General features: G+C 40.6%; 1 protein-coding gene across 2 annotated transcripts in view; it reads left to right on the forward strand.

The window, feature by feature from the left end:
- The window catches only part of TCEANC2 (transcription elongation factor A N-terminal and central domain containing 2), a 43,815-nt gene extending 23,039 nt beyond the window's left edge, over positions 1 to 20,776 (forward strand). For both annotated transcript variants that reach the window (XM_069592452.1, XM_069592461.1), the window contains exons 4-5: positions 12,212 to 12,405; positions 19,737 to 20,776. In XM_069592452.1, the coding sequence (XP_069448553.1) occupies positions 12,212 to 12,405; positions 19,737 to 19,925 (383 nt within the window). In that variant the 3' untranslated portion in view covers positions 19,926 to 20,776. The remainder of the gene's footprint in view (positions 1 to 12,211; positions 12,406 to 19,736) is intronic.
- Positions 20,777 to 26,775: the final 5,999 nt, after the last annotated feature.

Consider the following 26,775-nt stretch of genomic DNA (forward strand, 5'->3'; position numbering starts at 1 on the left):
GAACCATGAATTTGAGACCATTGATTACTCTCTTTTCTGTTAACATAAATGACACTGAACTTGTTGCTAATTCTTTATCTATTTTATCAATGTTTATTTCCTTCAAGTCCTTATCTGAGTTAATTACTTACTTTGTTGTTTTTTATTTACAGTAACTCTCTGCCAGCAGGACCATGCTGTATATTTTATTCACCAGTGTGTTTTAAGCATTAATGTGGCATATGCTCAGGATATATTCATCAAATGAATGAAAATGACAAAGTCAAACAAGGTTTTCTCCATGGTATTTCTAGCTTTCTGTATTCCTGTTTCTTGCCTTTCTCTCTTTCTTCCATCTTTGTTCCCTGTCCTCTCAGAGGGGACTGTTTCATAAAGCTCGGAGACCACAGTCTTTGGCTGTGCTTTAGAGCACTTCGCCAGAGAAGCTGTTCACTTCTTCAGCTTAACTGAGGCCTTAATTCAGACAACTCCTGGATATGCATCTCTTGTCCCTATCCATGTCTGAATCTTAGATTTTTAGAATTACTGTTCCAATTTATATTACTACCATTTCCAATAACATCTTGTTTTCATTTGCTGTATAGAATGGGTTGTTTTCTGTTGGCTTATTGGCACTCTGTCCTTTTTGTGTGAATTTTTGTGTTCTTTGTCTGTTGAGATCTTATAATTTTTGTTATCTGTATTTGAACTTTATAAATGTCAGTGTCATAAACTTTCAAATCCATTTAGCTACCTCAATTTATAAACGAGGAAATTCAGACTCAGACAGATGCAGTGACTTATCCAGGGCCACGCAGTAGGTTAGCACTGGCGATGTCATGAGAACCTAGGTCTCTTAGGGCAGTGTCCTTTCCTGGTTAGCAGGCTGCCATTGTGCCCTGAATCCCAGCCATATGTGCCTTTATTTTATTGGACTGTCTCTATGGGTTCTGCCATCTGCTCAAGCTCACCTCTTTTAAATCAGAATTTAGTGCCTTTTCTTGTGTACATCATATGGGAGTTTTCTCCTAGTATTTTCATTTTAGTCAGTGTTTGCTCTGACATAAACTCTCTAGGAGCAAATGTCCAATAGGCAGCTAGAGATGGAGAACTGAAACTCAGATGAGAGATATTTAGACTAAAAATCTGTATTTGGAACACATTTGCCTGGAGACGTTTGCTTAAAATCATTTAAGTGGATGAATTCTTTGAGTAAAAGAAAAGATTAAAGGCCTGAAGGATTGAAATGAGGAGAATATCCATGGAAGGAAAGTGGGAAGAGGAAGAGGAGCTGCTGAAGAAGTGGATGGAGTGTAATTAGAGGAGGAGAACCAGGGCCATGCAGTGACGCGTGGCCTAAGGAGGAGAGTGTTTTAAGAGACAGGAAAAGTGAGTGGCCTCACTGTTCTCAAGTGGTCTGGTAAGTTGAGGGCTAGCTGGGCAAAAGCCTTTGGATCTGCCTCTTAATGGGGCCTCTGTGGCTTGAATATCTTTATTATAAAGGAAACCGGTGGGCAGGGAGTGTCAAGTAAATGGCTGATAAGGCAATGTAGTTAGGCCTTGCACCCAGCCTACAAGGCGAGCATGCTCTACTTCTGCAACACTGTAGATATAAATAATCTGGGAAAGGTTTTAAGTCAATCATATTGATCTGATTTTCATCTATAATTGATTAACAACAAAAAACCCTATACTTAAAAAATGCTTTCCCCACTGTGACTTCCCTGGAGGAGGAAATGGCAACCCACTCCAATATTCTTGCCTGGAGAATCCCATGGACAGAGGAGCCTGGCAGGCTACAGTCCATGGGGTCGCAGAGAGTCGGACACGACTGAGTAACACACTATGACTTCATCTGATCCATATAACAGTGCTATAAAGTGAATCTTATTATTTTCTCATTTTACAAATGAGAACACTGAGGCTTAGAGAGCTTAAAGTAATTTGCCTCAGTTCAGGAAACAAAATAAGCTACAAAACTAAGAGGGACTTAGGCCATGTCTTCCTACCTCCTGAAACCCAAAGATGCACCTTGGCAAGCTCAAGGTGCTTGAGCTTGGCACCTTGGACCTTTAAGGCCCAGATGAAACATAATCTTGGTGAAGCAAAAGTGTTTGTTGAGTGAATAAATGAGTTAGTGAGTGAATGAATGACTGGGGATGTGATTTGACTTGCCCAAGTTCACAGAGTAACTTAGTGGAAAGGTACTTTCCAGTAGCCTTCCATTCTCAGGTTGTTCTATAGATTCACATTGTTTTAGCAATCCTGAACTACTGAGAAGCTCCTGTAGTCACTATCTATGAATAGTGCCATACAAACTGCCACAAAATTGCTGTTGCTATTGTGGTTCAGTTGCCAAGTTGTGTCCAACTCTTTGCGAACCATGAACTATAGCACGCCAGGCTTCCCTGTCCTTCACTATCTCCTGGAGTCTGCTCAAATTCAAGTCCTTTGTGTCGATGATGCCATCCAACCATCTCATCCTCTGTCACCCCCTTTCTCCTCCTGCCCTCAGTCTTTCACAGCATCAGAGTCTTTCCCAGTGAGTCAGCTGTTAGCATCCGATGGCCAAAGTGTTGGAGCTTCAGCTTCAGCATCAGTCCTTCCAATGAATATTCAAGGTTGATTTCCTTTAGGATTGACTAGTTTGATCTCCTTGCTGTCCAAGGGACTCTCAAGAGTCTTTCCCAGCACCACTGTTCAAAAGCCAGAAAATTAATGGTTTAAACACTAGGTTTATTATCTTACATTTCTGTATGTTAGACCTTTAGTACAGGTCTCAGCTAAAATCACGGTGTCAGTAGGGCTGTATTCCTTCTGGAGACTCGAGGGGAGAATCGGTTTCATTGCCTTTTCCAGTTTCTAGAAGCCACCTGCTTTCTGTGGCATGTGATTCCCTTCCTCCATCTCCAAAGCTGGCAATGGTGGGTTGGATTTTTCCCACACCTCATCTCTCTGACCCACTCTTCTGCCTCTAAAAACTTATGTGATTAGATTGGCCCCACCTAGGTAATCCAGACTCATCTCCTCCTTTTGGGGTCCTTAACTTTAATCACGCCTTTTTCCTTTTAAGGCAACAGATTCACGGGTTCTGAGGTTTAGGGCATGGATATCTTTGGGAACATTATTTTGCCTATCACAGCGCTCCAATTACACTGTGCTCTTTCAGCTTCTCTGCCCTTGTTCACTCCACTGCTTGTCAAGACTTAGGACAAGAATTGCCTCTTGCATGGTATTCCCTGGTCCATTTGCCAGCCAGATTGACTCCTGTGTCCTTTTGACTCTCCTTTGGGTTCCCCTTTCAATACTGTCTTAGAACCTGTGACACTTTGGTGCATATGTTTTTGTTTAGATGTCTTCTCCCGTGCTTAGACCTCTGTGGAGCTCCTTGAATAAAGGGCTATGTCTTGTTCAACATTCTATCCCAAGGTCTAGCACAGGGTCTGGTACTTACTAAGTATTTGATAATGTTTGTTAAATGAGCAAAAGACCACTTCCTGCAGGGAATTTGTCTTAACAATGTGCTGGGATGCAGAAACCCCATACTCTTCAACCCAGGGGACTTGACCTAGATCATAAGACCAGCCAGTGGCACTGCTTGCTTTAAAACATAAACTTCATGGAGCAAATAATGACTTTTTGCAGATCATTAACTTCCTTGATGTAGCTACTGACCAACTTGTGACCTTGGGGAAAGGTCATGGAGCCTCATTTTTTCATCTGAATCAGGAGGAGGTAGGACTATATGATCACTGGAGGCAACAGTATGGGTTTAATACTTGAGCTCGAGCCAGACTGCCTACGTTTGAAACTTGGCCTTGCTGCTTATTTGCTGTGTCCTGTGCAAGTTCCTTAACCTCTTAGTTCCTCAGGTTCTTTACCTGCCAAACAAGGTATCGTCATAGCACCTACCTCATAGGGTTGTTCTGAGAGTTCATTGGCTTAAGTGTAAAGTGTTCAGTGCAGTGGCAAGCTGTCATTATTGTCATGAAATTCATTGTCTGATCTAAAGATTCGTTTTGCCTTGTTTTTTATAGAAGGCGGTTCCTTAGGCCTCCTCTCTTCTCTTTTCCTGCCCCAGACTGAAGGCCTTCCCTGCTGCCACTCTTCCCTTTGTCACCCTGTTGCTGGCACATCCTGCATCCCCCATTCTCCTCCTGGCCCGGCCCTGCTTGGAGTGTTTCCCTGGTGTTGGGAGAGCCTTCTGACCAAGCTGGGTAGGACTGCAGTGGGGGACCCTGTGGAGTATACTGCCCCCTGCGGGCCAGGAGCAGTGATCACTTGTCCTGGCCTGAGTGCCCGAGGCTTCTGCTATTTGGCCACCTCTCAGGACCTGTGCTCTTCTGATTTGGAAATAACAAGAAGGTGAACAACATTATCTCAACAGAGCTTTATTGAACACTCCCTATATGCCAGTCCCTAATGACAGAGGAGGACAGGGTGTTGGGTTAAGTGTGCAGACTCTAGGGTCAGGTGGCTGTGCTCAGATTCTGGCTCACATGCTTACTAGCTGTGAGGCCAGGGCAGGTTGCTTTGCTGAGCTTCAGTTTCTCACTTGTAAAAAGAGATATGACAATAGTATTTAATTCATTGTTTAGTTATTTAAAAATGAGATAATTCCTATAGACTTTGGAGTAGTAAGCAGGAAGCATTCTTAGCAGTGGGTAAGAATTAGAACCTCTTCATTCAGTACTTTACAGCATAGTTCATTATTTTGTTTGCAATTGTGTGATTTTCCCAATCAACTGCATCCATATTCAGATGTTACTACAAAGCCAATTTGAAAGCCAAATGTAAACTTTTTTGTTTTTTTTAATGTAACTGATTCAGTTCAGCAAACATTTCTTGAATGATTTGTGGTAGGCACTGTGCTGGGAGCTGGGACTGTATCTTGGAGTAAGGAGTAAGGTGTGGGGTTCTGCCCCCAAGATGTTTACATCAAGCTTAGAGGAAAAAAATGAGCATTTAACCTTTCTAGGCAGGGAAACTGAGCTAAGGTACAGAAATGTAAGAAGGCCAGAGAGCCTGACCCCAAACAAGGGCATGCAAACTGTTCTCTATGACTAGGTCTTTGTACCTGGGGGGCAAGGTGTAGGAAGGTTGAGACTGAGGGGAGCGAGGAAAGAGAGAGACATGGTAAGAGATATGGCCAAAGAGGTTCCAGGGCATTGAGGGCTTGAATCTATACTGAGAAATTAATTTGAAGACAGAGGAGAAAACCACTGAAGGGCTTCCAGTAAGGGAATGATGTGATCAAATTGTGTTTTTAGAAGCTTAATTTAACTTTAATATGGAGGATGAATTGGAGAAAGCCAGTCTGGGGACAAAGATTGGTGAGTAAGTCACTGCAGTAGACCAGTGAAGAAGTGATAAGGACCTGAATCAGGGCAGCAGTGAGACTAAAGCGGGAAGTGAGAAAGGAAAAGTTATAAGAAATGTTAAGGAGATAAAATGATAGGTGAGTAGCACTGCCATGAAATACAGGAGGAGGGACTGAGGGGGAAGTCATGAGTTCCACTTTCCATTTTAGAAATGTTGAGCTAGAGGTGGCTTGCAAAATAAGCAAGTGGAGCTGTCCAGCAGGGGCTGGATACATGGGTCTTGAGCTCAGTGACAGCCTTAGGAAGTAATCTGCTTGCAGATGGTAGTTGGGCCCCAGAAGCGGGTAAGATTACTCAGGAAAAACAGTTGAAGAAAGAAGAGAAGAGGCCAAGGACAATGCCCCAGCTAGGCTGCACTGGTAATTAAAGGTTTGGCAAGGCACATACCAGCAGAGGAGATGGAGAAGGAAGAGGAGAACCATTAACACCTCAGAAAGCAGTGGAAGAGAATATTTCGGAAGGAAGAAGGCAGCAGTGCCAGGTGCCACAGAATGATAAAGTAGCATCACAATAAAAAGGTCCAGTGGACAAGCAGAAGCACTCTCGTCTTGAGGGGCTTCTGCATCTTCATTTCTCAAGGAGAAAGCTGGATCAACAGTGCCTTTCTTGGGAAGAGAAAAGGATAAGCTGGGGAACACATGAAGGGAAAGCTCTCTATTCCAAAGAAATTCAAGTGTACCTGTAGTATAGCATTTACCATGCTTTTTTAGGATTCCTTACAGGTTGAGCCAGCCCATGAGACTGTGAGTTGAACTGCATAGATACACACAGTCCCACTACTCAGAAGAGACCCTTGTAAATAATTTCATTATAAATTTTTTTAGACTCTTTCTCTGCCTGTGAGCAAATATATGTATTTATATGTGTATGTGTGTGTGTATACAAATGTAATTTTAAAAATAAATATTGACTTATACTATGCAGGCTCGTCTGAGAACCTGAATAAATAATCATCTTTCCATGTTACTACATATAGAGCTATTGCAGTCTTTAGTGGCTGCAGAGTATTCATTGTTCAATCGCTCAGTCATGTCTGACTCTTGGCGACCTCATGGACTGCAGCACACCAGGCTTCCCTGTCCATCACCATCTCCTGGACCTTGCTCAAATGCATGTCCATTGAGTCAATGATGCCATCCAACCATCTCATCCTCTGTCGTCCCCTTCTCCTCCTGCCTTCAGTCTTTCCCAGCATCAGGGTCTTTTTTTACTGAGTCAGCTCTTCCCATCAGGTGGCTAAAGTATCGGAGCTTCAGCTTCAGCATCAGTCCTTCCAAAGAATATTCAGGATTGATTTCCTTTAGGATTGACTGATTTGATCTCTTTGCAGCCCAAGAGACTCAAGAATCTTCTCCAACACCACAGTTCAAAAGCATCAATTCTTTGGCATTCAGCCTTCTTTATGGTCTACCTCACATCCATACATGGCTACTGGAAAAACCATAGCTTTGACTATACAGACCTTTGTTGGCAAAGTAATGTCTCTGCTTTTTAATATGCTGTCAAGGTTTGCCATAGCTTTTCTTCCAAGGATCAAGCATCTATTAATTTCATGGCTGCAGTCACCATCTGCAGTGATTTTGGAGCCCAAGAAAATAAAGTCACTGTTTCCATTGTTTCCCCATCTATTTACCATGACGTGATGGGACTGGATGCTATGATCTTAGTTTTTTGAACGTTGAGTTTTAAGCCAGCTTTTTAACTCTCCTCTTTCACTTTCATCAAGAGGCTGTTTGCTTTCTGACATAAGCATAGTGCCGTATGCATATCTGAGGCTATTGATATTTCTCCCAGCAATCTTGATTCCAGCTTGTGCTTTATGCAGCCTGGAATTTCTCATGATGTAACTCTGCATATAAGTTAAATAGGCAGGTTGACAATATATAGCCTTGATGTACTCCTTTCATTTAACAAATTGGACCCTTAATGGTGAGCTTGTAGGTTGTTTTTAGCTTATTGCTGCTGTATACAGTACTGTAATGATATTTTTATACATGAATCTAATTTGCACACATTAGCAGCATTGTGTGTAGGTTAAATTTCAGAGTCTGTGTCTCACTCATCTGTATCTACAGCACTAGGCAGTTAGTAGGTGCTCAGTATAAGTATTAAAATGCCCTGGGGCTTCCCTGAAAGCTCAGTAGTAAAGAATCTGCCTGCCAATGCCGGATCATTCCCCCTGTTCAATCCCCGACTTAGGAAGATTCCACATAATGTGGAACAACTGAGCCCAGGTGCCACAACTCTTGAGGCTATGCTCTAGAGCCTGGGAGCCGCAACCCCTGAGCCCACTTTCTGCAATTACTGAAGTCTGTGCACCATAGCTAGAGAGGAGCCCCTGCTTGCCGAAACCAGAGGAAAGCCCACACAGCAATGAAGACCCAGCACAGCCAAAAAGAAATAAAATTACAAAATGCTCTGAAGTTAGGTCTTTGAGGTCCTGCAGTGTCTCATTTATCTTGGTGTTTTTAGCATCCACAACAGTGACCAACGGCACAAAAAATTGTTTTCTGAATGAATAATCTCAAGGATGTAAACTCTACCCAGAAAAGAAAAGTGTTGAGTAGTGACTTCAAATTTTAAACGCCATGTGTTTCAAAAGCACTTCACTAAAGCATCGCCAGCTAGGAAGCACCTTGAGCCATTTCTAACGAGGGCTCTGCGTTCCTCCCCTTCCCCTTCCTCTGTGTATTGAGTGTTGATGTACTTCTTTCCCTGGGCAGTAGAAAGACTAGGTGAAAATTCTTGACAGATAATTGGGTAGAGAGAGAAGTTAAAAACTCTTGTCTTCCCTTAAAAGTTGCATTTTGTTCTCACCTCCAGGATGTTACTCGCAGAACCTTTAAAGCAGGGACAGTTTCTCATTCAGCCCCACATGACTAGTGCCTAGTGTAGTTCCTTATACAAAGAGTAGGCCTTCAGTTGACGTGTGGGAAGTAAATAAATCAAGCAAGTGTTGAACTATGCAGTTGGCATGATCTGAGAAATTTTCTGAATGTTTTGACCATCTTCTCAAATTTGAATTCTCCATTTTCTTCTGTTCATTGATGCCTCTTTTATTATATATTAAATTTTGTGTAGAATAGGATTTGTTCCCGAGCTTCTTTTTTTTTATTCGTAGATCTATCCATCTGTTTTTTGGTGCCAGTCCATATAATTTTAGTGGCTTTATAATATGTTCTAGTATCTTAAAAGTCTAATTATACCTCAGAATTCCTCTTTTTCAAAATAGTATTTTATACTCTTTACTTGTTTTTCTAAAATAAGTCTAAAATTCTGAAAATATCACAGCATTGTTAATCAGCTATCAGTTCAGTTCAGTTGCTCAGTCGTGTCTGACTCTTTGTGACCCCAAGAACCACAGCACACCAGGCCTCCCTGTCCATCACCAACTGCCGGAGTCTACCCAAGCCCATGTCCATTGAGTCTGTGATGCCATCCAACCATCTCATCCTCTGTCGTCCGCTTCTCCTCCTGCCCTCAATCTTTCCCAGAATCAGGGTCTTTTTAAATGAGTCAGCTCTTTGTATCAGGTGGCCAAAGTATTGGAGTTTCAGCTTCAACATCAGTCCTTCCAATGAATACCCAGGATTGATCTCCTTTAGGATGGACTGGTTGGATCTCCTTGCAGTCCAAGGGACTCTCAAGAGTCTTCTCCAACACCACAGTTCAAAAGCATCAATTCTTCTGCATTCAGCTTTCCTTATAGTCCACTTACATCCATACATGACCACTGGAAAAACCATAGCCTTGACTAGACGGATTTTTGTTGGCAAAGTAATGTCTCTGCTTTTTAATATGCTGTCTAGGTTGGTCATAACTTTCCTTCCAAGGAGTAAGCATCTTTTAATTTCATGGCTGCAATCACCATCTGCAGTGATTTTGGAGCCCCCCCAAAATAAAATCAGCCACTGTTTCTACTGTTTCCCCATCTATTTGCCATGAAGTGATGGGACCGGATGCCATGATCTTAGTTTTCTGAATGTTGAGCTTTAAGCTAACTTTTTCACTCTCCTCTTTCACCTCCATCAAGAGGCTCTTTAGTTCTTCTTCACTTTCTGCCATAAGGGTGGTGTCATCTGCATATCTGAGGTTATTGATATTTCTCCCGGCAATCTTGATTCCAGCTTGTGCTTCTTCCAGCCCAGCGTTTCTCATAATGTACTCTGCATAGAAGTTAAATAAGCAGGGTGACAATATACAGCCTTGACGTACTCCTTTTCCTATTTGGAACCAGTCTGTTATTCCATGTCCAGTTCTGTTGCTTTGAGACCTGCATACAGGTTTCTCAAGAGGCCTACTACTCAGATATAAAATAAAAAATTAATAAAATGAGTGTAAAGCTATTTGGATGTATTCTAATAAAAGCAGCCTACTGAGATTTTTTTTATCATAGTTACATTAAAACTACAAATTAATTTTTATATTGACATCTCTGTACTAGTCTTTCCATCATATAATATGATATATGTTCCTCTTTCATTCACATTTTCTGTTGTATATTTTAGTAAAGGCATATGTATTTCTTCATATGGGTTTCTCATTCCTCAACATTTACCAAACACCCATTCTCCTGACCCCACTTCCTGCCTCTGTGTTTTCTCCTGGAGATACAAAGATGAATGTGTCACAGCTCATGCCCTCAAGGATCTCACTTTGGTGGCAAGAGAGATAACTGATTAGATAATTACAAGTAATTATAATAGTTATTGTGATGAACAGAAGCGCAAGATGCTAAGGAATCACAGAGGAGAGTTACCAACCAAGATTGGGGGTTATTAAGACTTTGGATGAGAGGACTCCTGAACTAGAGGCAGAATAGAAGTTAACCAGATGAAGAAAGAAGAAAGCATACTCTAGGCAGACAAAATGCTCTTTGGAGTATATGTTCAAAAGTAAAGAGGTGAGAAAATTATTGAAGTGTCTTAGGAACTGCAGTAGCTAGAGTATCACATGACAGTGGGCTGATTGCTGGAAACAAAACTGGAAGGAGATGGGAGGGTGGCAGCTTGTGAAGGTATTTGTGTGACAAGAGAGAAGAATTTGGGTTATGGGATTGAAAGATTTAAGCGGGGGAGTATAATGGTCTGATTAATGTTTTAGAAAAACTATCCCTGAAAGATAAAATAATAAAGCTAAATAAAGGTCACTCTAGCTACAGTGTGGAAGATGGCATTCAGGGTTCCAGACTTCAGCTGACAGGCCAGCAGGCTGCTGGAGTCATCTGGAGGCAACATGCCCTAAGGCAAGGGCCGTGGCGATGGAGGTGGCTTGTAGGAGTGGTTCCAGAGCTACGAAGGAGATAGGCACATACGCAAACAGCAAGCGCGGGCACATGCAGCCCCCTCTTGTTAATATGTTGCTAAGTGGTTTATGGTTTTCACTAGTTTAAGCATGATTTTCCATTATATTCTGTTTATGACTAACATAAAAAGCTATTGATTTTTTTAAAAAATACACCTACCTTGATATTCTTACACTTTTTAATTCTAAGTATTTACTTGATTTTTTTGGCTTTTCTATGTGTTTATTTTTATGTAAGTATTTTTGCTAGGGTATTTTTTGACCTTTTCCCTCTTTTTCCATTTTTATTATGAAAATCTCAGACAGTCACAAAAATAAAGACAATAATACAGACTCACATAGGCCTTTCACCTATATTTGATTCATTATTCACCTACTATTAAAATTTGGTCCTATTCACTTTATCTTTCCCTTTCCTGTGTTTTTGTGCTGTTACTGAAGTATTTTTAAGCAAAATCTCAGACCTTTGGTCATTTTAGTTCATACTTCATTCAGTGTGCATCTCTAAAAACTATGTTTTCTTACATAGCATAAGAAAAATACGTTTTCTTATCATACTTAACAAAATCAACAGTAGTTCCTTGGCATAATTTAATAACCAATGTATATGCATATTCCTTGTTTATCTCAAAATGTACTTTGATTGGCCTATTCCATTCAGGATTTGGATTGCACATCACATTTGATAGTTTGGACTCAAAAACTCTCTTAATCTTTAACAATCCATAACCTTGCTCCCTTTTATAAAAAAATGTCATTGACAGGTAAAGAAACCAGGTCCATTGTCCTGCAGAATGCCTTGCATTCTGGGTTTGTCTCTTGTGCTATAATTTAACTTACTCCTCTGACTCACGTGTTTTCTATTAACTGGAGGTTAGCTTTGACTGCTGAGTTAGTTGGGTTATGGTTCATTTTTTCCTCAGAAAGAGAGTGCAAGACTACTTTGTAGGTAGGTCTGTGAAGTGCTGCCTCCGTCTGATAATCCCACTCAGGGACGCTAAGATTGATCAGTGGAGGTGATGACAGCTCATCCTTCCATTGTAAATTTCCCCATCAATTTTTCATTGACTGAGTTCATCCACTATTGATTGTCACCTGAATAAATTATTTCATTGTGGGCCAGAAAAAATTTTTAAAATACTGTCAATTTTACCACATTCATTAGCTGAATAAAGAACATTTTATCAATAACTGGGACTGTTTGGTTGTCCTAAAATATAACATGTACTGAAAAGACAAGATAAATGCTTAATTCATTTTCTTTTATTGCAAGTTTTGGATTAAGGAGTTGGTATCTTAGCTGTTCCGTTTTAAGTATCTATTGATCATGCTTCTGTTTTATGACTTATTGCATTAGCTAACCCAGTGGTTCTTCGCTAGTGATTATCTCATTATCTCAGCCTTTGAGAAACAGGTCTTCATTTGCACAAGAGCCTCTACATCCTTAGGTATGTGAATGACTTGCTAAGTGCCACACAGTCCTTCCAGTCCTATACTTCTCAGAAGACAGAACAATGTTTCCTTTGGTTTCTGTTCTCTTGTTCCAGGTCATGCTGTGAACAAGATGCGTCAACACTCAGATTCAGAAGTGGCTTGTCTTGCCAGAGAAGTTTACACTGAGTGGAGAACTTTCATGGAAAAACATGTCAATAGACCTTCCATAGAAGTCCGAAGTGATGCCAAAACTGAGACATTTAGGAAAAATGCCCAGAAATTACTCTCAGAAGCCTTGGAATTAGAGGTAATGTCTTGGTTGGAATGCGATTATTAGATATTCTTGGTTAAATGACCTTCACATTTTCACAATGAACTTTCATACTCTTTAGGACCATAACTTTATTCTAACTTTTTAAAAAAAGATTCTGGATTTGTAAACATTCTGGGAGACAGTATTATATGAGTGCAGCCATTGGAACTAGCAAGACTTGGGTTAAAACACTGGCTTTAGTATGTACTGGTTGTGACACCTTAGGCATGTCTCTTAACATTTCAAAGACTTAATTTTTTAATCTGTAAAGTGAAGATTTTAATTCCTACTACCTAAAATTTTTGAAAAGATTAGATGAACTATATGTACAAAAGAACAGCATAGTGCCTATTGGTTAGAAGTCACTTCATGAATGTTGGTTCTTTCCGATTTTTGAAATCCTTTCTGTAACAAATACTATATGATACCATTTATATATAGAACCTAAAATATGACACAAATGAAATTATTTATAAAACAGAAATACCCACAGAAATAAAAAACAGACTTATGATTACCAAAGGGGAAAGAAATTAGGAGATGGATAAATTAGGAGTTTGGGATTAGCAGATACAAACCAGTGTATACAAAATAGATAAACAACAAGGACCTACTGTATACCACAGAGAACTGTATTCAATATCCTTTAATAAACAGTAATGGAAAAGAATATATATATGTATACACACACACACACATACATATACATATATATAATTGAATCACTTTGCTGTATACCAGAAACTGGCACAACACTATAAATCGACTATACTTCAATAAAAATAAATAAATAAATAAATAAATAAAATTCTTTCCCACTGAAGCAAAAATTCTGAGATGGATCTGTTGTGGAATATCAATGGCACAATAAATAACTGTTTTTTGCAAAGACTCTGCTACATTTTTTGTCAGCACTCTACCTTTAGTTCTAATGCTGATAATCAATTGACTAGACATAATGTCTATCATCTTTGTGACCAGCAGTTAGATGGTGTTAGTGGTTTGAGGTACCAGTGCTAGAAGAGAAATTTTTGTTCATTAGCAATAATATTAATCATCATCATCAAATGAATCTTATATTCAATTAGTATTCTGGGAAAATCAGACATATAACATTGATATTTTTTCCTCCTCTTGGGGTACCCCTAATAAAGTATCCTTAAAGAATGATTTAATAATATTAACAAAAAAGAAGCAATTCAGAAGTCTGATTTAAATACTAGACTAGATCTGTCACTATATTCTCTAAAAAAAATTTTAACCTTTCTGTCTCAATTATGCATCCACAAAAGAAAGGCAAATGGATTTGTGTATATTATTTACTTTATTTAAAAACAAAATTTTGAGTTTTTAATACAAACATGATAGAAAATGGAAAAATCTAGAAAGGAAAAATAAAGTCACCATTGAACCTACTATCTAGACATAATCTTGTTAACATTTGGTGCATTTCCTGTTGGTAAATTATTATAGCTTTTTCAAAGAACAGTGGTCAAGTTATGATTATCCCAGATTTAATTAAGAGTCTGTTATGTGCCAGCTGTTCCGTAAAGTATTATTTAAATGACATTGCCCAAACTTGACAATTATTTATTTTTATGTTATATTTAATCTTGATCAGTATCAGTATCATCTTGTATATAGTTTCCTATTATTTTTATCTATCTCTGTTTTTTGCGTTTTTAACTTTTAATGTATATTTGATGGTTCAGTGAATTAATATACTGTAAGTTTGTTTAACTTTTCCAAAAGAAGCATTAATATGAACATTAAGCCCTTGGAAGAGAGAAAAAAATACAAAGATCATAAGTCTAATTTTCCAGAGTCATTGATTAGCCAACAAAACTAGGTATTTGATATTTTAAGAGAAGTTTATTTTTCAAATAAACCAAAATTATTGCAGAAACATAGAATGTGGATATATAATATGTAGTTAATGTGGTGGTAAATACCAGTTCCCTATGGTATCTTTTAAAGTAAATGATAATAACGAAGCTATGCTTGTGAGGATTAATGAGCAGTTTGCCTGCTATATTAAACTCCATAATAATTATCCTTTTAGTTTATCCATTAATTATCCTTTAAATGGCACATCAAGTGGTAAGCACTCAAGTGTTACAAAGCAAAGTTAAAAAAGTGATACATTTGTTAGTGCTTTCCAATATAATTGGAAAAAATATCAGATTAAGCATAGTTGAATGGTTTTGCTCCCAAAGAGTAAATTTTAAAAACTAGAAGCGTGCATCTTACTGTCTTTCTTGGCCAAAGAAAGTCAGTCTCTTTTCCTTGCATAAACAGCACTTTATAGTATTTTTATATATAGTTTGATACATCAGAAAAGATAAATACAAACACTTTTCACATAAAGTTAACTCTTAACACTCATCATCATCTGAAACATTTTCATATTAGGGTAAATCAATGAACCATCTAATCCAGTATCTGGTCTTTGACAATAAATAATGTTGAGTGCATTCAAATCAGACATCAGATCTCCATAAATGTATTTTATCAGGCAGTAGTAAACCATTGGGTAAGTTATTGGCCCAGTGACTTAAAAGCTTTTGCAATTTGATTTTAGCGTGTGTTTTTTTTTTTTTCAAATCTACTTATTACATTTTTATAGAAAGTAATGTTTCCATGATATTTGTTTTGGTCTAAGTAGTGAAAGCCACAGATGAAGAATATATACACAGAGCCCCAAAGTGCATCTCTCTATTACTCTACAGATCTTGCTTTCCAGATGCATGGATTGTTTCCTTGTTCTTGAATAATGGAATAGATGAATAAAAACTCCATTGTTGAGACCCACACTCCATTCCCCTTTACTTTCTCCCTTCTAGATCTTCTTTGTTCTTCCCTGTATTTTAGATCTTTCCTCATATGAACGTCCCCTGTGGTGTCATTCTCTTACTTCCCCTTCCTCATTATCCACTCCCCTTCCTACCTCACGGCCTGTGATCATTTTCCTATTATGCCATTAAAAAAAATAAATCTGATTCTCAAAGTGAGCCTGTTACTGGCTGGTTGGCCCAGTTGGTTGTCAGATGGTGCTAATGAGACCCAGGTCAGGCGTACATCCCCATATGGGACTGTTAGTTATTTCTTTGCTTAATGGCCTCAGACTGCACCTCTGGTTTTGACCAGCTCTTTAATAAATGTATTCAAATGGTCAAAAAGGAGTGTGGGTATATATGTACATGTTCAGTCGTGCTATTGGAAAACTCATACAAAATCTCCTTTAGTGGATATTCAGTTCCCCAAGTGTTTGGTTCTGCTACTGTTAGTGCCAGCGGAGAATGCTAACATAGATGAGTTGCAGTCCTTATCCTAAGAAAGTTTACTGTCTGCTGACTAAGAGCCCTCAAATAATATGAGGCAGGATGAAATATGTCTGAAATAGTGGTACTAGGAAGAGGTGTAAACACACAAAGGACAGAACAGTGAAATCTGATGGGGGAATCTGGGAGAACTCCATGGGAAAGACAGCAGCTGAAATAGTCTTAGAATGGTTGGAATTTGCTCACTAGAAAATACATATAAAATAGAAACATATTTCATCTCCTGTATATAGGATGTTACTGAAAGAGCAGGAAAGGGGGGAGGTATACATGGGGAAAGAGGAAATTCATTTAGCAAATATTTACTGAGCACTTAATATGTGCCAGTACCTATGCTAGGCATGGGGAATTTAGAAGTGGATCCAGCATGGTGTCAGCCCTAGAGGCACTCACAATCTTCTGAGGGAAATAGGCAAATAGAAGTTATAATACAGTGTGGGAAGTTCTGCACTTCAGATAAACACACTAAGAAGAGTTTCTTCCCTTGCTTTTAAAAAGCTTACAGTCATGGCAGACATCACTAATTGATTATGGCACCATTTCTTCTGAGTCCAAAATCCTTGACATAAGACAGCTCAGGGTGAATGTGTTTTATATCTTCTCCCAGTTTGTCCATGATTGGACAACTGAGTAACACATATTCAACCCATAGGTACAAATACATAAGGAAGGCAAATCAGATTTTCTGTCTCTGGGAAACTGACCTAGGAAATACCAAGAAACAACAACGAAAGTTTTGAAACAGAAGGAACTTTGGAGGAGTTTCAAGGAAGCAGAAGCTATGGATAGAGAGAAGTACAACAGGAGGAGAGAATAAGGCAGCTAGAATTGATAGTAAGGCATATGAAAAGGAGCAAAAATATGTGAAAAAGAGATCAGGCAGATCACGAGAGACACAGAGAAAGGATTTGGTCCATAAATAAATCTCCCTAGTTTCTTACAGCATTCTTGTTCCCATTCATACACGTATCCCATAGCAAAATCCCTTTTTCTCGAGGTCTTAGTAAGACTCTGGTCCTTTCACCTAAAGTTGTTATTGTTGTTCAGTCGCTAAGTCGTGTTTGACTCTGCAACCCCATGAACTACAGCACGCCAGGCTTCTCTGTCTTTCACTATCTCCCTGAGTTTGCTCAAATTCATGTCCATCAAGTCAGTGATGCCATCCAACCATCTCATCCTATGTCATCCCCTTCTCCTTGCCTTCAGTCTTTCCCAGCATCAGGGTCTTTTCCAGTGAGTCAGCTCTTTGCATCAGGTGACCTAAGTATTGGAGCTTCAGCTTCAGTGCTTCACCCAAAGGGGCTTACCTAAATGACCAGGTTAGGACCCACTGGGAAAGACTCTTAGCTTGGGTAGGTTTGGAATGTCCAAAGACATTATAAGATAGGCATTTTTCACTTTTGTGCAGTGAACACATTATACACAAGGATCCATGATGAATCAGTTTCCTTTATGGTTTACATTTTAATATTACAAATGTTTTTCTTCATGTCTTCATTCTGACTGGCCTTCACTTAACAAGAGGCATCCATGAGAATTGTTAGCTGATGGCTTCTCATTCCCATCACATTGCTGGGATAGCACCTGTCCTCCTGCTTCATGGTTTTCTGTGTACGTGCCTCTCTTTTCCAGGGTGTGACTTAAGGGTAGGGTGTCAGGTCTTTTCTGCTTGGGTGTCTCAAATATCTAAATCAGACCATACTCAGTAGTAACTCAATAGCTATTTGTCGAATGAAGTATGAAGTATTCAGTTCTGGGAATTTCAAGGTACTCTCAGGTTCTTCATATATGTATATATATTATAACTTAATGGAATGGCCATGATTTATTTTTGCAAAGGAACACAAACCCTTCTTCCCCTAGCAACCACTCCCCTCAAAACGAAGGAAAAAAAACAGACTTTTTTCTTGCCTGTTATATTAAGTGAATCTCTAAACAATCAGTGAGTAACTGTCCTCACCCTGGCATGAGGCTCCTCACGTTGGGGTGAGGAGCCTCTCTTGCAAATATTGCTGGACAAATGCTGGGCAGATGGCCAGCCACCCTTTCCACCTTGTAAAGTCGTCTGGTACAAGGGCTGCCTCAGGCTGGGGGCTAGTTCAGTGCCCACCCAGGAGGCCCTGAATGCTCGAGGACTCTGGGTTTTAGAGAGCTGTGGTGCCAAGCCGACTCACTCCAGCACCATCCTTGGAGATGATCAGTGAGTCATCAGGACCACAAACCTCCCTGAATGTCTTTCGTCTGTTACATCTAAGCAGACGTCTGGGCCTGGATATTCATCTTCTTTCTCTCTCTCTCGGTCCTATTGTGCTCCCCTGCTTGGGTCTCATTTCTTCCAGGATTCTTCATTCATTTTGGTCTGTTCTCTCTTTTTTGTTAGGACACTTTTTATCAAATGTCAGGTAATCCTTTTTTTAATTTTGGTGCATTTTTTTCTTAAAACTTTCCCTTTTAAAGTATAAGTACAGTACATATATGTACAGCTCACTGAATTTATCACCAAGCAAATGGCCACGTCACCTGGCCTGATCCTACTCTTTCTCCAGGTCTCACATCAAGCGCTCACTCTTTTCTGGGCTGGGTCCCTTTGCTGTACCTCAGTGCCCCAGAACTTGCTTCTGTTCCCCTTCGTAGCACTCACTACACTTCCAGGGCCTGCTCCTATCCGTCTCCAGCTGGCCCGTGCTCTCTGTGAAGTCAAGAGCTGTATTGACATTGTTCACTGCTCTTTTCTCAGCCCAAGCACATAGTAAGTGCTGAGTAAGTATCTGAATATATGGTCGGGCAGGAGGGAAAGAGTGAAGGAAAAAAAGCTAATGAGAGAGAAATTTGTTTCCTGCTTTCAAGGAATTCATTCTCAGGGAAGACAAGACCGTTCTGTTGTGAAAATGACTACGGGGAGCTCAGGACATTATGGCAGCCCTGAGAAGAACTTGTAGTCCTTTAAACTAGGATTGGCTTTTTTGCTTTTTGTTTTTTAGCTACACATACAAATAGGAATGCGTTTCCTGGGAAATTGTGTCTGGCTGAGGGAGCAAGTACCTGCGCAGAGGTGTAGAGGTGTGTGAAAGCAACTGAGCATGCTCAGGCTAGGCTGGAGTCAGGACCAGGAGGCAAAGAGTGAGCAATGCGCCTGGAAAGGCAGGAAGTGAGGGGGTCCCCGACCAGCAGCCCAGTCTGGCCTAGATCTGGATCATGTGGACAAAGTCCCAGACCTGTCCTTCTTTGATCAGGCCTGTGACTTCAGGAGGGCTTGGACCTGAGCCGCACACCCCAGCATAGCCACAGATCCTGTCCTCTCGGCCCTTTTCTGCTTAGCTGACCCTGCCGGGGTCTCTCCAAACTCACATGGTCCCTCAGGAGGTTATGGGGGCAGTGAGTATGCTAAAAGGGAAGAAATATGAGTGTTCAAGTCAGAGTCCCAACTTCTCCTCTTAATAGTTGTAAAATCTGGAGCATTTCTTTACCTTTGAACCTGTTTCCTCATCTGTAAAATGAGATAATAGGAGTTATTAAGTGTTAAATGTGAAAAGTGATTTATAAACTGCTTAACACACATTTAGGATCCAGACCCAGTGTTTAAAAATGCTATAAGGGGTTAAAAAGCACTTTCAAATAAACAAACAAAAAGTATAAACTCTTATACTGATTTATTATCCTTGGTCTTCGTTTCCTGGTTGGTAAAGTACAGGGGCCAGAGCCCAGAACCCATTGCTTGGTTCAAGCCAGTTTCCTGTTATAATGGCAAATATTACCACCCGGCAGGGGTTGTGAATGAGGTCCCTGTCACAAAGCACATGGCCTTGTTCCTTAATTGCCAGGGTGGAATTAATTTGCTCTTCCTGTTTCTCTTGTGACAGGAAGTAGATGTCCTTGAATTTCAGTTGATTAATGGAGGCCTCTGAGCAAAGTGCTCCAGCCTCTCTTACTTTTAATCTTTATGCAATGCAAGGCCCTAATTTGATAATTTTTCTGTTTTTTTAGATGGATCACCTACTGGTTGAAAATATTGAACGGGAAACGTTTCATCTCTGCTCCCGCCTCATTAATGGGCCATACCGGCGGACGGTGAGAGCCCTGGTCTTCACATTAAAGCATCGAGCTGAAATCCGGGAGCAGGTGAAGAACGGCAGGCTGCCAGTCGGCACGTTTGTACAGACCCACAAAAAGTGACCTGAGGGTGGTTCCAGCACTGGGCTGGGCAGAAAGGAAAATGGGCCTCTCTCTGCCATTCAAAGATTCTTTTGAGTTTGGGCGACGGTTGATGCTGGCTGTGCTAAATTTTCCCATGGTGCCATTCCTTCAGACAGAGGATGCAGAGCCCTGGAGACAGGCCTGCAGGAAATGCTTCATTAGCTGGAGTGCGCTGGGGCTGCCTAACAGGACGAGTGCTCGCTGTCACTAGGAAGCGCAGTACGGTTACCATCACCCAACACAGTGAAAGGGTGACGGATTTCACTGTGAGTATGCCAAGGACACCTCTAAACTTCCCCCACATCAGGCAGATGAAGTTACTGCTTTATTTCACCACCCTGCAGGTAACTGAAACTCAATTACCGCTGCTGCTCACTCGGTTCCATCCCCCCGAGTTTAGATAGCTCCAGTGCCTCTCAGAACTCCCCTGTCTGTTCTCTTTGCGCTACCCCAGGGGTGAGCCTGCCGGAGCCCGCCAGCTACCCCTTCTTTCCAGAACTGACTTATCTGAATGTTTCAGCTCTCCCTGGAAGACCTTCTGCGCATTGGTCTCCAGAGCCCCCATGCTGGGGTTTCTAATGAGGAGCTGGCCTGAAGCATGCCCACTCCTTGGAGTTTATTTGAATATGCTGGCTGCCTCCGTTTAGGGCTCTGTAGAAGATACATAATGAAATTGCTCTTGAAATGAATTACTGTAAGAGAAAAATTATATACATATGTTTTTTAAAACAAAATACCTGTATATAGGCTTGCTTAAACAGTTATGGAAATGATACTTGCTTTTTTTTAAAAAAAATAATAAACTGGGGCTTTTTTCCCCTGAAACCAAAGATACGGCTTTTTCATTGAAAAGTGTTTTGAGGTGAGAAAGAGTATAGTTGGTGAAAATAAAGAATGATTAGGCAGGAATTTAGGGAGATAGAATGAGACCCAAAAAAGACTTTAGGTTAGGGGAGACTGGAGCATGTTTGTAATCTGAAAAGAAGGAGCCAGTAGAAGGGAAGAAGTTTGGGGATTTTGCTGGTGTTCCAGTGGTTAGGACTCTCTGCTTCTACTGCAGGGGTTCTGGATTCCCTGGTCAGGGACCTCTAAGGTCCTGCTAGCCTTGGGACTTGAGCCAAAAAAAGAGATTTAAAATCCAGAAAAGGAAGAGAGAGATTAAAAAAGCAAGGACACCATCTTGCTCTCATCTTCTCTCTCATACACACAGTTTTTTCCTGATATTCTTGATAGTAAGTTGTATACATCGAAGATCTTTATCACAAATGACCAGTAAACAATAAACTATGCTGAACCTCAAAAATATTCAAGAAAATGCAGAATAAAGCAATAATACAATGCCATTTTCACCAATAAAACTGGAAAACATTTAAAATTAAAATGCCAGCTTCTGTTGAAGATGTGGAGAAATGGTCCCTTTTTACACTGATGGTGGGAATATGAATGACCACATCCCTCTTGGAAAATAATCTGCCAATATTTGCTCATATTTAAGATACGTGTATACACTGACCCAGCAGAGAAGTTTCCTAAAGAAACCTCTTGCAAGGACAGTCCTTGCAAGGACATTGTGTGCAGCTTTATTGTGGGAGGAGGAAGACTGACAGTGAGCAGTCAGTCATTGAAAAGAAAGTGTGACTTCTGCACCCACTGACCTGAAGGACTGACCAAGATGTATCATTAAGTGCAGGGGTGGGGAGTCGGGGGGGTGGGGGTGGTGAGAATTTACAGAGAAATGTCTTTAATAAGAATCCAGTTTTATAAAAAGGAAACAAGAAAAGAATCCTATATGTGAATATGTGTCTTTGTACAGGATTATATGAGCAGTGTATGAGAGGGTATGTATCGGACTATTTCCATTGACTGCCTTAGGGAGGAGAGAGGAGCCGGAAGATGGCATGAAAGAAAATAGGAGATGGGGAAGAAAAAGTCTGTAGCAAAATGAAATATGCCAATGTAATGATGTTGAGTGTATTTGTATGATTTTATATGTACTTGTGTTTGTATTTTTGCTGTTATAGTGGATTAAGCTTATCAGAGATTTGTTTATTTTAGAAACTTTTTTGTTTGTTTGTGTTTCAAAGTAAGGACAGAAAGAAAGGGCCTAACATTGTCTACCTTCTAAGTGCTAGATCCTTTTCCTAAGATAATTTATTAGCGTTTACATTAATCTTTATGCAGTTTAAAAAAGCCTGTTGAATCATCTCATCTATTTTATTACTAAGTTTTGTTTCAGTTTTTTAAGATTTTTTCTTTTATTTGGCAGTCATTTGCTGAGCACCCATTCCATGGTGCCTTGTGGATACCTAGCAGGAGCTACAGATGAGACCCTGAAGCTTACCAAGCAGAAGTATCTTATTCAGTTTCCCACTGCTAGTAACTCTGGGAGATTGAATAATAATTGCTCAGCACTGTGCTGGGCATTTTTTAAAATACCCAATTAAAGATGAGAAAAGTAAGACTCACAATAGTTTCATAACTTACTTAAAGCCACACGGATGGTGACTAGCAGATCTAGGACTCAGAACTCAGGTGATTTGCCTATATATAGCTTCCCTGATTGATTTCATCCACTCTCCTGGTTTCAAGCATCTTTTACATGCTGGTGGCAATTCCAGTTTGTATCTTCAGCCCATCCCTGTCTCCCAAGTGTCAACCCCTAGATTTCCAGGATCAAGTCTGAAGGGTCTTTCGAGCATCAAGTGAAGGTATTTGGACTGATGCCATGCAGGAACTGGTTAGTATTTTGGATAAGTGGCTGTGTAGAAGAGAAGCTGGAGCAGGGAGAGAGACTGGAAATAGGAAGCTTCATTTATAAACAGCCAAAGGGTTCTGCTAACTTAGGAGCCCAGAGTAAGTTGAAGACAAATTGCTCTATGGCTGAAAGTCTTTGGTGGTGATAGTTGAAAAGTAAAATGATTGCAGAGATGTGCTTTGGAGATTTGGAAAGCAGGCTGTGTTATTTGTGGCTGTTTTCTCCTTGATACCTGTGCAGAATTTCCATGAACACTAATGGAGCTATTCTGAGTGCTTGCTGAAGGGAAGGAAGCTTGCCGACATCCATCCAAGCTTTACCACCCACTAAGAAGCACCTCTGAGCTCCAGCCTCTTAAAAATGAAAGGGTCAAGTCATGAAATGGGGTGAGGGAAGTTCCTGGGACCTCTGAGTTGCCCGTAAGTCTAGGCATGAATATGTCTTCTAAGTGTGTTCAGTTGCTAGAGAAAATTCGGGTGAGTAAATGCTCTTAGAATCTGCTCCAGCAGCTTATTGATCCTTTTCTTGTGGTTGTTAAATTGGAGGTCCTGGTCTTTGGAGTAGGGAGCTTATCTGTTCATTCACTCAATAAACAAATGTTGCCCAACTCCTCTGTTCCAGGGACTAGACTAGCACTGGGGGAACTGCAGTAATTAAGATACAGTTTCTACTTTTCAGGAATTCTTAGTCTGGTGGAGAGACAAACACATAGGAAAATAATTACAGTATAGCATATTAAGTGCTGACTGTAGATATTCATTTACAATGTGGAGAAAGTGGAGAAAGTGGTGATTAACACCATTCTAAGGGAAAGGAAGTCTTCACACAGAGTTCTTAGCAGAGGGGTCAGTATGTGTGCAAAAGCACAGAGATATAAAGTACATGGCTTATTTTAGTAAAGGCAAATAAAATGGGTGGTAGAAGCTTAAGGGTCTTAGGAATGGAGAGAAATTTGGCAAAAAAGGTAGATAGGGCCCTGGAGGCCTTGTGAAGGAGTTTGGACTTTGGCCTTCAGATCATGGGAAGGCATGAGAAGTTTCTGAGGAAGTGAGAGACCTAATAAGATGTGTGTTTTAAAAAGATAAAGATGTTCCTGTATAAACAGATACATAAGAAAAAAAACTTAATGATTTAAAAACAACAACAAACAATTTAAGGCAAAGGAAAGAAACACTAGAGATTCAGTAAACTAGAGATTTTTTTTATTTTTTTGGACAAATGAAGTTTAGAGTTGATGATACACTCTAATGATATCTGAGAGTCCCAAGTTTGAAAAATGGCAGGAAGCTCAGATAATTCGTTTACTGTGTTCAGTGGTGAAGGAACAGGCAGCTGGCCTTTTTTCATTTATGAAATATCAGGTTTTTAAACTTGTGCCTGTCAGCCTTGGTTTTCTTTTGCTGCAGCCTCAGGCCTCAGAGCCTCACTCTGAGATCTGTAATGTGTTTTGGATGCGTTTATCACAGCCAGATGGGCTGAGGGATCAGTTCGTTACTGCCCATTATTGCTATCAAAGGGAGTCCATCCAGAAAACAAGGCTTTGGAGCTTCGATTAGTTTGCTGATGCTGCCTCGGTTTCAGACGAGAGATAATTTGATTGGATAACTTTGTATTTTCTTTTTAAATCAACCAAAATGATACAATTGCTGTCAGGAATAGGCTTACCCATAAGTTAGGGAGGTTGCTTTCAAGATCCCAGATGACCAGGATGTCCAATCAAATGCTACTTTTTCATCTTGTTAAAATCTTTGATTTAGGGACTTTCCTGGCAGTCTAGTGGTTAGGACTCAACACTTCCACTGCTGAAAGCCCGGGTTCAATCCCTGGCTGGGGAACTAAGATCCTACAAGTCGGGCAGCATCGGTGAAAAAAAAAAGAGGAAAACCTTTGATTCAGTGCATATTTATTGAGTTCTCATGTGCCAAGTCTGAGGATCACGGGGATAACTAAGATAGAGCAACCATTTTTAAAAAGCAAACAGTTACGAACTACAGGAATTCAAAGAAGAGGAAATAAGCCAATAAACATATTAGAAAATGCTCAGCCTCACTGGTAATCAGGGAATGGCAAAGATTAATGCCATCCTTAAAGACCTAAACATTGCAGGAATAGTGTTCCCTTTGTCTCTCTATTTAATTCACTGGTCTGTCCCCTACAAAAATCAGATGTACCTTGGAAGGTGACAGTGAACCCAGCAAGATCAGCCAGGTGGTCGTTTTAATGGCAGATGTGGTGTCTTTCCTGGAGTACATTAATATGTTCTCCAGTACATAGTATGTAGCCACTGATGTAGCGAGTGTTTTTCTTCTTTCCACTTGGAACAGACAGAAGTATACATTTACAGTCTTGCTCCAGGGCTAACTCTCGTGCTGTCTTACAATCTAGTCTTGAAAGACCAGCACCAACTAGGTGTCTTGCAGAATATCACACATATCTATTGTACTAAACCCAGCAGCTAATTGAAACAGATGAGCAAGAAACAGCAAGTATACTGGAAACCTTAGTGAGACACACGCATTGCAGAGAATGGGAGAAAACGCTACCAAGATTCAGGAGCCTGATGTTGTTGCTAAGTTGTGTCCGACTCTGCGACTTCCATGGTGTGCAGCGCACCGGGCTTCTCTGTCCTTCCGCATCTCCCGGTGCTTGCTCAGATTCGTGTCTGTTGAGTTGGTGATCCCATCTAACCATCTCATCCTCTGCCGCCCTCTTCTCTTTTTGCCCTCAATCTTTCCCAGTATCAGGATCTTTTCCAATGAGTCAGCTCTTCACATCAGGTGGCCAAAGTATTGGAGCTTCAGTTTCAGCATGAGTCCTTCCAATGAATATTCAGGGTTGATTTCCTTTAGGATTGACTGGTTTGATCTCCTTGCTGTCCAAGGGATTCTCAAGAGTCTTCTCCAGAACCACAGTTTGAAAGCATCAATTCTTCAATGCTCAATGGTCCAACTCTCACATCCATACATGACTACTCGAAAAAATCATAGCTTTGACTAGATGGACCTTTGTTGGCAAAATGATGTCTCTGCTTTTTAGTATGCTGTCTAGATTTGTCATAGCTTTTCTTCCAAGGAGCAAGCATCTTTTAATTTCGTGGCTGCAGTCACCATCCGCAATGACTTTGGAGCCCAAGAAAGTAAAATCTGCCACTGTTTCCACTTTGTCCCCTTCTATTTGCCATGAAGTGATGGGACTGGATGCTATGATCTTAGTTTTTTGAATGTTGAGTTTTAAGCCAGCTGTTTCACAGTCCTCTTTCACCCACATCAAGAGACTCTTTAGTTCCTCTTCACTTTCTGCCATTAAAGTGTATCATCTGCATATCTGACATATCAGTGAAATTTTTAGGGGCCGGTCATCGGGGATTTGCCAGAGACATTCCCTCCAAAGTAAAAGACAAAAGTGTTGCATCTCCTCCTCCATTATGAAGGAAGCTCAATGCCTCTTTGGGTTTTGGAGGAAGCCTATTCCATACCTAGGAGTACATACTGTTTCCTCCCATATATCCTACCACGTATCAGATAACACAGAGGCTGCCTGTTTGGGTTTTTTTTTAATATATAATTTTATGTATTTGTTTTTTTGGCTGAGTTGGGTCTTCACAGCTGCACAGGCTTTTCTCTAGTTGCAGGGAGTGGGAGCTACTCTCTAGCTGTGGTGCGTGAACTTCTCATTAAAGTGACTTCTTTTGTTCTAGGGTTCTAGGGTACATGGACTCAGTAGTTGTGGCCCCTGGGCTCTAGAGCACAGGCTTCATAGTTGCAGCTCACGGGTTTAGTGGCTCCACGGCATGTGGGATCCTCCCAGACCAGGCCAGCCCAAGTCTCCTGCACTGATAGGCAGATTCTTCACCTGAGCCAGGGAAGCCCCCAAGGCTGTCTATTTAGATCGGGACCCGGAGTTTAGGTCGGAATGCAGCAGCAGGTCCAGGCTGTGAGACGAGTAGCTTTGCTGTGTGGCCCATGTGATCTGGCAGAACCCATGGTATCAGAGGCAGCTGCAGTGGGAAAAGATGCCTGTGGAGTTTATGACAAGGCCTAGTAGGAGAATCACCATCTAGACCCCTGGGGTTGG

Source organism: Ovis canadensis, chromosome 1 (assembly GCF_042477335.2).
Source record: "Ovis canadensis isolate MfBH-ARS-UI-01 breed Bighorn chromosome 1, ARS-UI_OviCan_v2, whole genome shotgun sequence".
NCBI classification, from domain to species: Eukaryota; Metazoa; Chordata; class Mammalia; order Artiodactyla; family Bovidae; genus Ovis; species Ovis canadensis.